The sequence below is a fragment of the Pristis pectinata genome, chromosome 5 (genome assembly GCF_009764475.1).
Source record: "Pristis pectinata isolate sPriPec2 chromosome 5, sPriPec2.1.pri, whole genome shotgun sequence".
Classification (NCBI taxonomy): domain Eukaryota; kingdom Metazoa; phylum Chordata; class Chondrichthyes; order Rhinopristiformes; family Pristidae; genus Pristis; species Pristis pectinata.
This window is the reverse complement of record NC_067409.1, coordinates 17,973,827-17,988,973: the sequence shown is the minus strand read 5'-3', so window position 1 is coordinate 17,988,973 and position 15,147 is coordinate 17,973,827. Positions and strand designations below refer to the sequence as shown.

General features: G+C 39.4%; 1 protein-coding gene across 1 annotated transcript in view; it reads left to right on the top strand.

Annotated features, from left to right (window-relative positions):
* Positions 1-15,147, top strand: part of esyt2b (extended synaptotagmin-like protein 2b) — a 135,912-nt gene that overhangs the window by 98,055 nt on the left and 22,710 nt on the right. The window contains 9 exon segments of the mRNA XM_052016001.1: positions 28-110; positions 3,526-3,574; positions 3,794-3,883; positions 4,781-4,880; positions 12,223-12,292; positions 12,712-12,715; positions 14,158-14,243; positions 14,599-14,683; positions 14,685-14,750. Of these exon segments, the coding sequence (XP_051871961.1) occupies positions 28-110; positions 3,526-3,574; positions 3,794-3,883; positions 4,781-4,880; positions 12,223-12,292; positions 12,712-12,715; positions 14,158-14,243; positions 14,599-14,683; positions 14,685-14,750 (633 nt within the window).

Genomic DNA, 15,147 nt, shown 5'->3' with positions numbered 1-15,147 from the left:
TTTGTTTTAAATATTTTCTGTTCGAAGGCACTGATTTATGAAAATCCTGGCCAGTTACTTGAGATTGAACTCTTTGATGAAGACCCAGACAAAGATGATTTCCTTGGCAGGTAAAAATGAACAGTTTTGCATTGTATTGACGAAAGACTGATGAATGCGTATTAAGAAAGGACAAAATATTGCACCATTTATGTGTAATGTTGTGTGTCTGTGTACCTTTTGTCAGTGGGGTTGCAGGTAGTAGAGAGACCATTGGTAATTGGTCACAGCACAAGGAACTATTTTCCTACTTGGTAGAATAAATTGGAGGAGGATCAATTGGGGTCATTGGTGCATCTTCAAGCAGGGTGTGGATTGGTGGGAGTGATGTTGGAGACCAGGGTAAACTATTGGTGGTGGGAATAAAATGCTCCTTCCCACTGCTACTTTGAGAATTGGCATGGGATTTGTTGTGGCTGGGGGAGTGGGAAGATGGTCACAGGGAAGAAACTGGCTTGATGTGTAATGTTTCAGTCGGTTTGTTGGCTAGAAGCAAGACATCTGAGGAAAATGTAGGCAGTAGATGGATGAGATGGGTAGAAGCAGAGGGGTGTATTGATACACTCAGATGATATGACATTGTGAGGCAGCAGGTAGTACTATTGCCTCACAGCACCAGGGACCTGGGTTTGATCCTGACCTTGGCTGCAGAGTGTGCGAGTTTGCATGTTCTTCCTGCAACAGCGTGAGTTTTCATGAGATGTTCTGGTTTCCTTTTGCGTCCCAAAGTTCTTTTGATAAGCTATTTGGCATCTGTAAAAACCATTTATTGTAGGTAAGTAGCAAAAGAACCAAAAGAAAGTTGATGGCCATGTGAGAGAATAATTTTTCATGGGTATAGAGGAATTGGGCTGATGGGATTACTCTGCTGTGAGCTATCAGAGATCTAATAAGACTACCTAAAAATTTAGGCTGCTCCACAGTGACACCCAATGACCAGAGCCTGCAACCCCTTACAGACTATATCAGGTATTTTGTTTGACGTTGCCTATGATGCAAGAGCTGGAGATTAAGTAGTGAATGTTTTATAGATATTGAAAAGCCACCACAGGCAAAGTAGGTAAAAATGAATGCAAGGAATTTTCCATAGTTGGAACCTGAGGGGACTTTTCAATGAAGGTTGAAATGGAGTGTTAGATTCAGGCTTTATATACATCATAACCCGACATTATGAATAGGTACTGTTATGTGGAAATTATGCAGATGACCCTATTTGTCCCATCACTTGATACACAATTAATGCTCTTTTCCAGCAGGCATTGCAGAATTGATATCGGGAGCAAGAAGCCTGGTTAAATTACTTCGTTTTCTGCCTGCAGAGACAGAAACAAGAGCAAGCTTGCATTTGTATATAGTCTTTCATGTGCTCAGTATGTTTCAATACTCATTATTGTCAACTAGTGTGGCAGTGGGGGACAGAAACCAGAGCAGTAGGTCAGCAAGTAGAGAGATTGAGGAGAAGTTAGATTCGAGTCAAATACATCCAATGGGAAGAACAGGCAGTGTCAGATTAATGAACATGGCAGGACTGATGGTCTAAAGACAAGTAAGGCAGGTGAGGATAGAGCCTGGATAAGTGCATGGAACTACAATGTTGTAGCCATTACAGAGACTTGATTGAGAGAAGGGTGGGATGAGTGCTCAATATTCTAGGGTTTAGATGTTTCAGATGTGATAGAGCAATGTAGAAGAAGTGGGGGATTTGCATTAATGATTAGGGAGAATGTAACAGCTGCACTCCGAGAGGACATCTTGGAGGGCTCATCCAGTGAGGCCATATGGGTAGAGCTCAGGAATAAGAAAGGTGCTATCACTATGATGGGATTATATTGTAGGCCTCCCAATAGCCAGTGGGAGATAGAGGAACAGATGTGTAGGCAGATCATGGAAAGATGTAATAACATTGTAACTGTAGTGGGTGATTTTAACTTCCCCAGTAATGACTGCGATTCCCTTGGTGCCAGGGTCTAAAATGGGGCAGAATTTGCTAGGTGCATCCAGGAGGGTTTCTTGAAACAATATGTTGATAGTCCAACTAGGCAAGGAGCAGTACTAGACCATACTGGGGAATGAACCTGGCCAGGTGATTGAAATTTCAGTGGATTTTGGGAACAGTGATTCTGTAAGTTTTTAGATAGTTATGGATAAGATTGGTCCTTGGGTGATTAAATTGAGGGAAGGCTAATTACAACAGTATGAGACAGGAACTGGGGAAACTAGTTTGGGTGAGGCTGTTTGAGTATATTAGGAGAGGTTGAACAAACTTGTATTGTTTTCCTTAGATTGTCAGAGGCTGGGGGGAAACCTGATTGAAGTATATAAAATTATGAGAAGTGTAGATATTAATTTTCCCAGTGTGGAAATGTCAAATACTGGAGGGCATAGGTTTAAAGTTGTGGGGGGGGGGGGGGGGGTGGGGAGTGTAGTTTAAAAGAGATTTGAGGTAAGTTTTTTTTAGAGTATTAGATGCCTGGAACGTGCTGCCAGAGGAGGTGGTAGAAGCAGATATGATAGCAATGTTTGAGGCATTTAGACACATGAACAAGTAGGGTATAGAGGGATACAGACCGTATGCACTCAGATGTGATTAATTACATTGGCACCATGGGTGGTGTAGACATGGTGAGCCAAAGGGCCTGTAGGTGCCCTTTGGGTTTCATGGTCTATGTAACCAATTGTGACCAGGAGTGTACAGTAGCTGATTTATGTACAGCCTGGAACACACTGCCAGGGGTGGTAGTAGAGGCTGATACAATAGGGACATTTAAAAGACTCTTAGATAGGTACATGGAAGAAAGTAATATGGAGGGTTATAGGCTGAGTAGGAAGGAAGGGTTAGATTGATCAGAGGTGTTTATACAGGTCAGCACAATGTTGTGGGCCGAAAGGCCTGTGCTGTGTCGTACTGTTCTATGTTCATTGGTACAAAATACCAAGGTTGATGACCAGCTAATGGTTTCTTGGTGGTGTGTTTGATGGAGAAAAGTTGTGCTGGAATCCTTTGCTCTCATTTGAATAGTACCTTGGAATCTTTCACATCCATTTGCATTGGTAGATGGATGGTGCCTTGGGTGAAGAGATTTTAGGGAGGAAATTCCAAAAGCTGGGGATTAGGCAGCCGAAGGCACAGATCCCAGTAGTGATTTGGAAGAAGTGACAAATACAGAAGAATTGTGTGTGTGGATGGATGGGTAACGGGGATCCTAGAAGGATCCCAGGATATAGACTTCGTGGAAGATACAGAAATAGGGCAAGGTGAGACCAGAATTTTAAAACCTAAGTAATGGTGTTTCGATGCCAATGCAAGTCGCAGAGCACAACATTCACTGCAAAGTTCTACCTTCCCAAACGAAAAAGAGAACTGAATGTTGGAAAGCAGAATAAATGAGGGTGTGAATTACTCAACTAAATGTACATAGTAGAAACTTTAAATATTTTAACTTTGGAAAATGCTGGCTTTATAAAATATGTATAATTTCATTTCAGCCTTATGATTGACCTTGTTGAAGTTCAGAAGGAACAGCTAATTGATCAGGTACATGTTGGGTTACATGCATTGGCCTTTTTTCAATTGGAATCAAATGGATAATCATTTATTGCTTAAACAAAATGGGGTTGAAATAAAATAAGTTGACTAATTCTGAATGGAAGGGAATTGGGGAAACTTTTTTTTAAATCGGACTATAGTAACAGGTGTTGATTGTGACCTATGAGTCCAATGTTCTTGGTAGTTGATCATTTTATCTGTTCACAGTGGTTTGATTTGGATGAGGTTAGCAGAGGAAAATTGCACTTGAAGTTGGAGTGGCTGTCTCTGCTGCCAACAGCTGACCTTCTGCCTCAGGTACTTAAATGCTTTGTACATTAGATTAACCAAAGTGCTGTTTAGTTCCAGTCTTAGGAGAAGGATATTTAATCCAAACTTTTATACTGATAATTTAATATTGATTTTCCTCTGAATGTGATATTTTTCTCTGATTCGTACACGACATCTCAGAATTAATTAAGCTCAAAGCTAATTAGTTATTACCCAGAAGTATCCTCTTGCTAAATCAGTCAGAAGACTTGACAAATAGACCTCTACTGATTTCACTTTTTCCTGTGGTGCTCATTTTGGTTTGGTTAATAAATGCTTGGACTGGGGTGTTCTTAAAAATAGTGAAAGCTACACCTTGTGAAACAAGACTTTGGATACACTAACAAATTAAGCACGCACATTGAATGATTACTTTTGTAAAAGCTTTCAAAATGAATACTCTGCATTCTTTTAGAATGTAGGAAAGGAGATCACTCTGTGGTACAGCTGGTTGCCCCCACCCCACCCAAACCTTCAATTGTTGACACCTTCAGACTGCTACCCAGTTTCCTGTTGGGTGTTTCCTCAGGCAATGCTCTGCAAATGCTTCAATCATAAGCTGACTCTAATCTTGCAGCTTCCTTCTTCCAAGCTTTAGCCATGCTCCTGTGGTTTGAGTTTGTGGGACTTTTGAACTTTAGGAACAATGCTTTGAATAGTAATTACCTTGAATATTTTCTCCCATAATAAAGAAATGTTTACTACAGGTACATTGGCATCCTACACAAGGTATGCACTGCAATGAACTGAACAGTCTTGAAGCGATTCTAATTTAATTGTATTACCTCACATGGGGAGCGGGGCATCATATTTGGCATGCTGTGAGAGTAATGGTGTAATAAACCTAATTGGTGCAAAATTCCACTTATTCTTCCTATGATCCAGGCAATGGCTAACACCAGAGCTATCAAAGGAACTGCCAGTGATGGGCTTTCCTCTGCCTTACTCATTGTCTATCTGGACTGTGCCAGGAATCTGCCAGTAAGTTGATGTATTTTCAATTTAGTCATTCTTCAGGAAGTTGTTTGTGTGAAGATTTTCTGTTCCATTTAAAAGAGAAAAATCACCTGGTCACATTTTATTCTTGGTACTTTCTGCTAGAGAACAGTATATTGATTGCTACAGGTTTAGTTGAGAACTGCAACATATTTTTGTTTTGGTTGCTCACCCTTTTAGACCAAAGAGTCAAAATCTATACTCATCTAACCAGTCCCCTCCCTGATCCATATTCATTCTGCATTATATCTTCAAACAACTTGTCACAGGTCATCATCTAACCATTTTTCCAAATGCAGGAGTCCAGAATTCTACCTCTAAAATTTAAAAATATTTTTTTGTTTTGGACACCATATATGCATTTCAGAGCTTTACAGAATTAATCTGGATCTGGAACTACTTCATGAAAGCTTCTCAAACTCTATTTAAGTTTCTTTAACAATTTTTTGGTTTACTTCAAGCTTCTGATGTTTTCTAATGCTAGTGTTGCCTCCTATTTGAGGATCCCAGGTCTGTTCTTTGGTGAGTATTCAAGCATTTTACAAAGCTGTAAAACATTCAATGATGCTCTACTTGGACATGTTTGTTTTGAGATAATGGAGTTAATATGAAAGTATCCTAAGATTGGTTTTAATTTCTCTTTCTTCTCTAATTCCTCTTTTTCTTTGTAGACCATTGGAAGTCAGACATACTTACTGCTGTAATGGTGTTACAGAAATTTCAATCCACCCTTGCTTCAGAACAAATTAGTTCAGTTTTGCAATACATTTATGGGCTGATTTCATTAGATTGCATTTTGGCACAGAATAAATTTGGTGTCAATGAAAATCCAAATCTTATGTGGGCCAGAATGCAATCCAGCATCTTCAACAATGTAGCTATCCCTCATGACAATATGTGGTTTATTTGTCATTCTTTAAAAATCCTTGAATGGGAAGACTTAGAATCTGATTTGCTTCTGAGACTGAACTAGCTGTTCTGTGAAACTAGGTTACTTGACAACAGGATTTTGTGTTAGTTCTTACAAGAGATCTCGCCCTCTTGTGGAACTTATGGACAGTACACTTTGTAAAAGAATCAGTTGATTTTTTTATGCGGAGAACTTCTGTTGGGTGTAGTATTTTGATGTGAAATTATTTAGTATTTCCAAGTTTGAATTGTTGAATTTGATGCTAATTTCTACAATGATTGAGGAACTGCTTCTTTGCTTATGCATGCACATGCAGTTTGACAAATCGTGCACTCTTTAATTATCATTCTTTAATAGTATTAAATGCATTGGCTACTATTTCTCTCAATCGCTCGCTGTTTTATTGCCAATAAACTGGCTGTTCCTACATTCCATTCTGCCTTTCCCTACAACACATACCTGCCCAATCCCATCACTCTTTGCTTTCTCTTTCACTTCCATCTTCCTTAAGAATGTCTTCGAAGGAAACTTTGAGTGTGGATACTTGCGAGAGAGGAGAGCAGCAGGACTAGTATTTTGTGAAAATACTTGCTCAATCTTTAGAGACTTTTTTGTGAGTGCTCTATTCTGTTTTCTTCTGTGTGTAGTGCTACAGTGTGGATTGACACTAATACAGGATTTTTTTAAAATTTAGATTGAATTTGCAGAGCATGTTTATCGTTTTGGTGCATGTTCTGATATAGAAAACAGAAGTGCAATTCCAAAATTATTTTAAATGAATATAGATTATTGCACTTGCTGTTTTGGGAGAAAACACAGATGACTTATTTCAGAATGGGAGGGAAGAAAATCCTGGCTTACTTTTGAGAAAGGGAAGTAATAGGGTTAATTTGTTGCATAAAACATTTACCTTCATTCAGGAAACTTTGTTTTTACACAAAATATAAACTTAGAAATGGTTTGTGAGCGAAAAAGGAAAATCATCTCAATCTTTCAATGGAGGTTGTATGCATTTGTTTTGTTTTGGGTTTTGATTATAAGCTAAATTAAAAACCATATCGAAGTTTTGTTTTATCCTACCATTTGTTTACAAAGGCAATGAATTTTGCTGAGATACAGTCCCATAGATCTTGCCTAACTGCTTCTGTTGCACTCCTGGATTGGATGATTCTACATGGGAAAGCCTATAAAACTAATATCTATAGACTGACTAATGGACTGGTGCCTGTCATGTGTAAGCCAAGCTGGTACTGTTCAAGTGGCATGCCTGTTTATGTTCCAGTAGTCACCAGTTACTTGAGGCTGAGGAAAGGCAATTAGTTCAACATAATTTATTAATTTGCAGCAACCTTGAACTTTGCCCATTACAATTTCTAGTTGTTTCTCAATTGTTTCCAGGGTTTTCCTGCTTCAACCACTCCATATTTAAGTCCATTCCAATTGTTGATCCCTCTCTGCATGGTCTCAATCAGCACCAGAAACGTAGCTGATATTGACAGTATTTTTTTTAATAAACATTGACCTGCTGAATTTCACTATGGCTGTTGATTTTTGACCCTCCTTCCCATGCTAGACCACAAAGTCTGTGGTGCCTCCCTCTGACCCTATTATAGATGCCTGCATATTTACAAAAATGGTAATTTAAATTCTTGCCCCCAACCACCCCCCCTCCCCATTCAGGTTATTCAACCCATGAAGGGATTGACCAGATATCAGAATCACTACCTGCAGAATAATTAATATCCATTGTTTTAAGACTACCTGTTTAAAAGTGTTGTTCCTTTCTATTAATCCCACCTTGTTTAACTTTCTAAAACTTGGTTTGTTATAAGATTCACTGATGTGCAAATCAATACAATTGTTTTATAACAATTGACTTGTGTGTTTTTAAGAATTGTTCCTCGAAGACTTAAATCTTTTGGCCAGACTGTCCAGTTTTAAAAATGTGCTTACTTTTGCACTGGTGAATTTAACAAATCTTAATAAACCTATGAATCAAATTAAAATGAACCAAACATTTTACTCCTTTGGCACCTGGCTTAGTAGCTGCATTCTTTGACTTCAATGTTTGTGGTTATTTGGAGAGCAAAGTATTTTCTGGGGGTCTTTCAATGCTCAAAATTCCTCCCTTTCATTTCAGTTCCAAAATTTCTGTATAGAATGTTGTGCTCATCTCTCTATAACAGAATGCTGTTACTGCATTGCATGTGCAACTTGTTAATCCTGTATGTTCATTCTCTCTTGGCACAAAGCGCAACCCATTTGAATTTAACCCTGAAAGCTTGAAGAAGGCCAGTATTTCCAAATCAGCAAAGGTAATCTGATGATCAAAAACCGAAGACCATACACAGTCACATAGGGATGGGAAAGGGGGCCTTGGGTTTACATTAAGTTCTCAATTGGTATGAAGAAAATAATATGAGAAGGTCACTGTTAAATACCAGCTCATGGCATAGTGTGTCACATAGATCACAGTAAATTTTCATTCATTCTTTTAGTAATTGAAGCCTTTGGATCAATTCTGTCCAAGCTCATTTGGGCAGAAAGTAGCAAATGGAATTTCATCCAGAGAAGTTTGAGGTTCTGCATTTGGGGAGGGGCAACAAGGCAGGGGAATGCACAACAAGAGAGGAGAATATACAGTAAATGGCAGGATACTATGTGGTGTGGAGCAACAAAGGTATTCTGGAAAGTATGTCCACAGATACTTAAAGATAGCATTAGGGTTGATCAGGCAATTTTTGAAAAAATGTGTGGAATGCTTTCCTTTATTAGCTGAGATTTTAACTATAAGAGCAAGAAGATCATGCTACAACCGTGTACATTAGCTAGACCACAGCTAGCATTCTGTGTATAGCTCTGCTCACCACAGTATAAGAAAGATGTGATTGCACTGGAGAGGGTGCAGGGGAGGTTTGATAGTGTTGCTTGAACTGAAAATTGTAGCTGCCATTTTCATTGGATCAGAGGAGGCAGAGCAGAGACAATTTGAGTGTATGAAATTGAGGGAGCAAAGTAGAGCAAATAATAAGTACCTGTTTGCCTTAATGGGATGGTGATGGGGGGATGGGAATCAAAAACCAGGGAAGCAGATTTAATATTTTTATTTCAAATTTATGAAGATGTTTCCAAGTACTGGAACATTTTAGTTATGGGCATAGGCCAAGATTATTTTCTTTAGAACAGATAAGGTTCCGAAGGGGTTCTAAGATGTATAAATTTATCAGATAGAGCAAATAGAAAGGGATCCATTTCCTTTTGCTGAGGGGCCAACAACAATAGATCAATTGGTAGAAGGATAATAATGGGATATTTTTTCACCCAGACTGCAGTAGAGGTCTGGAATTCACTGACCAAAAGTGTGGTAGAGGTAGAAATTCTCCAGTTACATCTATAATAAGTGTTTAGATGTATACTTGAACTGAAGGGCTATGGACCAAGATTAGGTGGGTTAGTTTGATTTTGACCAGCACAGCATGATTAGCTGAATGATGATCTCATATTGTCATACATTTTCTCTAATTCTAATTGTGATTGATTAATTGCTGCAGTGGGGGAGGATGGAATGAAATGATGGATCACAAGATCACAAGACAAGGGAGCAGAAGTAGGGCATTCGGCCCATCGAGTCTGCTCCAAAGAAAGGAAAAAGAAAAAGAAATGAGAAATTGGGGGGTGGTGGGGCCAAAAAAAAAAACCTAACCCCAATTTCCGGCCTTATCCCCATATCCCTTGATACCCCAACTATTTAGATATCAATCTATCTCTTCCTTAAATGCCTCCAATGATCTGGCCTCCATTGCTGTATGTGGCAAGGAATTCCACAAATTCACCACCCTCTGGCTAAAGAAATTTCTCCTCATCTGTTTTAAACCTGTACCCTCTAATTCTAAGATTGTGCCCTCTGATCCTGGACTCACCCACCAAGGGAAACAGCTTGACCACATCTACTCTGTCCAGTCCTTTCAACATTTTAAATGTCTCTGAGGTCCCCTCTCATTCTTCTGTACTCCAGTGAGTACAGTCCAAGAGCCGACAAATGCTCATCATACGTAAGCCCTTTCATTTCAGGAATCATCCTTGTAAATCTCCTCTGAAGCCTCTCCAACATCAGCACATCTTTCCTAAGATGTGGGGCCCAAAACTGCATACAGTATTCCAAATGAGGCCTCACTAGTGCCCAGTAGAGCCTCATCAACACTTCCTTACTTTTATACACTATACCTCTCGAAGTGAATGCCAACATCGCATTCGCTTTCTTTACCACCGATCCAACCTGGTGGTTAACCTTTAAGGTATCCTGCACGAGTACCCCCAAGTCCCTTTGTACTTCTGTACTTTGAATTTTCTCCCCTTCTAGATAATAATCTGCCCGTTTATTTCTGTTTCCAAAGTGTACAACTGCACATTTCTCAACATTGAATCTCATCTGAGTTTGAGGTGGACAATGTGAGGGATAAATAAGTTGGAAGGAATTTGTTAAACCATGCATTTTTTTGCTGATTCACAGGGTTTGTGGGTTTCATGTACCAAGTCACTTGCAGTTAGCTGACGTACAGAATTGCCCATCTTTTAATGCTGATGGCTGTTCTTCAGGCACATCTTCCCAGGACCACTGCACTGGGAATGATGCCAAAATAGGTCTGTAGATTTAGATAAATGTTTCCTTCATATTGTGACTTTTTGTGGTCTTCGGTAAAATCGTCGTTAGTTCGCTAATTAACCCAGTGACTAAATTACTGTGCATTATAATCTTCAGGACAGTGGTGGTGGGTATATATTTTCACCAAATTTCCAAATAAAAGACGATGGAAATTAGAGTATAATGGTAATGGCTGTAAAATCTACAAAGGAAGCAATTAAAGAAACTCAAACTATGAAGTATTTTCCTAGCCTCATGAATTGACTCAAATTAACTTTTCAGTAACTCACTGTAGCATTTTGTTAAATGTTCTGGGTTCATGCAGGTTTAAAATGATTTTAAAGTTCATTGTTCAAAACTATTGTGTTTTATTTCTATTGAATATGACTGGTTCTAATATATTTCCCAAATGAAAGTAGACCCTTTTTTCTGCTCCTGATCATAGCCCAAAGATTCTGGTATCCATGTATATGTGGTTGTTTGGTGAAGACACATTCAGCCATAGGATATCAGTTGGTCAAATACCTAATCTGAGTCTCACCTGCATAAATTCGCCTGAATAAAGGAGTGGCATCATATCCCAGCAGTGATTTCAGGAGAATAGAGAAAACTGGCTGGAAAAAAAAGGTGGTGGGAGAGAGATAAAATAATTTAGTAAATAATTTGAAGTTAATTTAGCTACAGAATGTAATTGGGATCTTGTTACTGCTTAGGTTAACGTGTATGTTCATTATATTATAAACAAAGAATTCATCATGAATAGATTACTAAAAGCCTGACTTTTTGACTGCTGTTACCAATGGATTACAGTGACATGATTGTTTCTGGTAAGCAATGGACTGCAGGACTTATTAGTAAGTTATCAGTAATTATCTTAAAACTGTGGAAACACCATTTAAATGTTGCTTGCTTTCCTGACATTGTTTTCGAGTTCCATTGCTTTGGTAAGAAAAATAAATTACTATTGCTTTTTGTTATTTTTTCTGCCAATTGCTTCTATTCTCCTGAAAATATTGGGCTCATTCGCTAAGTTTGTATGTGTGTGTGTGTAGATGATTTGAGCTTTCTATTTTAACTTCATTTTGGTAACAAATTACCATCAGCTTTAAAGAAAAATTATTTTCTATTGAGATTCGCACTACTTTTGATTAACAACAGATTTGATAGTGGATACAATAAATGCAGTTTCATTTAATTTGGATCTCAAATAGAAAACTTGCTGTCCATTCTAACTAACAAACAATTGAGATTTACAAATATTGGAACCACACCAACGCTGTAAGGTAAGTGACATGTGCCCAGGTTCCAGATGCTTCACCCTAATTTAAAGTAATCTATTTGCTAACTGATGCACTTCGTTGGAGCAGCAATGCTGTGCAGAAGGAATGGAGGACTCATTCATCTCATCATGTGGGGTTCCTGAATCTGGGTCTACTGCTGTGAGGCAAGCTCAGTTCAAAGGGATGGTCACAAATGGCTTTATTTACTTTCATAGTGAATGGTTCAGAGCTCATTCCATAGCTGTGGATGTGCCTTTGGGGAAAACTTTCCCCATTGGATAAAGTATAAGGGAAAAGTATAACATTGGCAATTTTGTTTGTGCAGTGGCTTCTTGAATTCTACCCAGTAGCTGCTCTTATGGCCCACTATATAAATGAAAGGAGAGGGAATCTTTAAAGCATTTTTTAATCCTAAACAGAAAAACTTGAATGTGTTTGATTACAGATTTCTGACTTAACTTCTTGGTTGACTTTCCAATGTTTTCATTTTCCATCACAGTTGGGAAGAAAATGAACAGTGAGCCAAACCCATTTGTCCAGTTGTCAGTGGGACATAACACATATGGAAAGTAAGGTGAGCAGCTGCTCCATGAGCCAAGCTTTAGTTATTGGGTCTGTATTTATATTTGTTAAGGAACACAGTCTGGTTCCCTTCTCTTCGTATCTCCATCGGCCATCTTCCCATTCCATTTCAGACAGGTCTATCTTAAGTACTCTCTAGAATTGTCTTGACTGTGCCAAGAGTTATCATATAAACGCAAAATATTGTGGATGCTGGGAAATACTTTGCAGGTCAGGCAGCATTTGTAGAGGCAGCAGCTGAGTGAGCATTTCGTTGTTAACCTTCAGCAGACCCGGGAAAAGTCAGAAACCTCTCTCAGATACAAAAAAAAAGTGGTGAGTGGAGGAGCGAATGAAAAGAAAGATTGCAGTGGGAGGAAGGCAGGAGATTAAATAACAAGAGGGATGAGAGTGTCTGGTGAAAGAGGAAGGTAATGGGACAAGGGAATGAAGTCAACCTAGTGGAGCTGTAAATGGGAAGAAGCAAGTCAAGTTGAGTTTATGTCATGTGCACAAGTACAGTGGGGTACAGGTACAATGAAAATCTTGCTTGCAGCAAGCACCACAGGCATGTAGGGTCAGGACAACACACACATAAATGTACAGAATTATGCATAAATTATACAAGACTGTGAAGAAAAGATGTGTAAAACAAGACTTAAATGTAAAAACAATTAGAAACAAGTCCATAGTAGTGCAAGAGGTGGTCCATAATGCTCCCTTGCTGAGGTAGGATTGGGGTTGTGCAGGTCAGTTCAAGAATCTGACAGTTGTAGGAAAGCAAGTATTCCTGACAAGGGTGGTTGTAGGACTTCAGAACCTCCTACCTAGTTGGTAGCAGCGAGAAGAGGGCATGGCCTGGATGGTGAGGATCCTTGATGATTGATGCAGGCGCCTTAAACAGCACCTCATGTAGATGCTTTCAATGGTGGGGAGAGCAGAATAATTTCCAGAATTACCAGCAGGAAAATGCAAATGCATTTGAACTATTTTGAAGAATATGGAATCTGGAGACTCTTGTTGGAAAATAGTCATGTTCCTCAAATTCAGGTTAAACTTGGATAACAATGGAATATTGTGAGAGACTAAGTTCAGGATGAGATCAGGAATTGCTTCCAATACAGTCTTCATTGTACTGGAAAAAGAAGTGAGGGAGGAGACATCAGGATTAGAGAATATTCCAAATAACCCACCAAAAACCAACATATCTTTGTTATACAATTCCCGATAGCAACAGCTTTTATTTGAGTGAAGTGTGTGTGGTAAAAGAAGTTGTCCAATGTGAGAGAAAGTTCACCCAGATGATAGTGGATGGGACTGTTTAGGCTTCTGTTCAAAGGAGTAATAAGAGGGATGAAGATGTTAAGGGACTGGGCACACCTGAAGGGAATGAAATGGTCAGGGCCAAGAAATTAAACAATGTTAAAGTGTGAAGGATGTCAGAAGTGACTGGGATAGTCCCAGATCTTAGGGACGAAGAAGGTAGGAAGCATTGTATGTGCCCGGCATTTGTGTGTGCAATGAGATTTGAGGATGTGGAGGGATGGCCTCCATCCATGGAGGGAAGTTAGTGCCCGGGAACGTTTATGATATTGGTGGAGGGGGAAGTGGGTATAGAGGGAGACAGAACAGGTGTCAGAATTGGTGCTTGAGTTCCACAAAGTGGAAGTCAATTTTACTGACAAGTGTTGGGACTGGTCATTAGTTGGCAGAATTCTAAATTGGCAGAAATTGGGCAGCATTCCCACAGATGGTGCCTTACCTGCTGTGTATTTCTTGCATTGCTGATTTTGTTTCTGTCATTCCCAATATTTGTGGCTGCAGTAGGGTACTAGTTTATTAATCACATGGTCTTGTCTGCCACTATATACAGATCCGATATCGGACCACAGAACCCGTCTGGGAGGAAGCATTTACTTTCCGCATTCACAATCCACAGATTGTGGACCTGGACATTGAGGTACCACACTTAACAACTGTAGAATGTTACCTTTCTTCTTACCATCTGTTTAAGCACAGGGGACGTGCATTTAAGAGGGTGGAGGTTTAAAGGGTTTTTTTTTTACACAGTAGTTGGTGCCTGGAAAGGGCTGCCAAGGGTACTGGTGAGAGAAGATATGAGAGTTTTTAGATAGACACATGAATATGCATGGATTGGGGGGCTTGTGGATCATGTGAAGGCAGAAGAGATTTAGTTTGATTTGGCATTGTGTTCAGCACAGACATCGAAGGGCCTGTTCCTGTGCTGTACTATGTTCTATGTTTTGCTCAATTGATTTGCAATCTTACTGTTTTTCTGCTTTGCCCTGTCCAGGGTTAAAGATGACCATCACCAGGGCACTCTCGGTTCATTTAATCTGCCTCTTAAGCAGCTGCTGGAAGCTGAAGATCTAACTATGAAACCAGCGGTTCCAATTGAAAAGCTCTGGTCCCAGCAGCACTCTCAAGATGAAGATAATGCTTCGAGTATGTGTAATCTGTCTCCGTTGCCATTTAGTAAAAGGCTAAGTTCTGCTTTCTACAGCCAAGGATATTCATTGATTTAGAGACTGATCCTTTGTAAAGTGAAATTGTTCCTGGAGAACAGTTGTGTTTTCCGATTATTCCAAGTACAAAAGATGTGTCAGAATATTCCTGCTTGAGGAGTTGTCTTTCATTGGAATATGCTGCCTGAACAAAATACTAAATGTCCTCATTTGGTGATAAATCGAGAGGGTAGCCATCAATGTGCACTCTTCCCATTGGCCGTACAACTGCATGTGTGCGAGGTTTTGTGGATGGTTGAACTATTCAGAGAGCAGGGACTGATTGGGGGGGTAGAAACATAGAAAACCTACAGCACAATTCAGACCTTTCTGCCCAC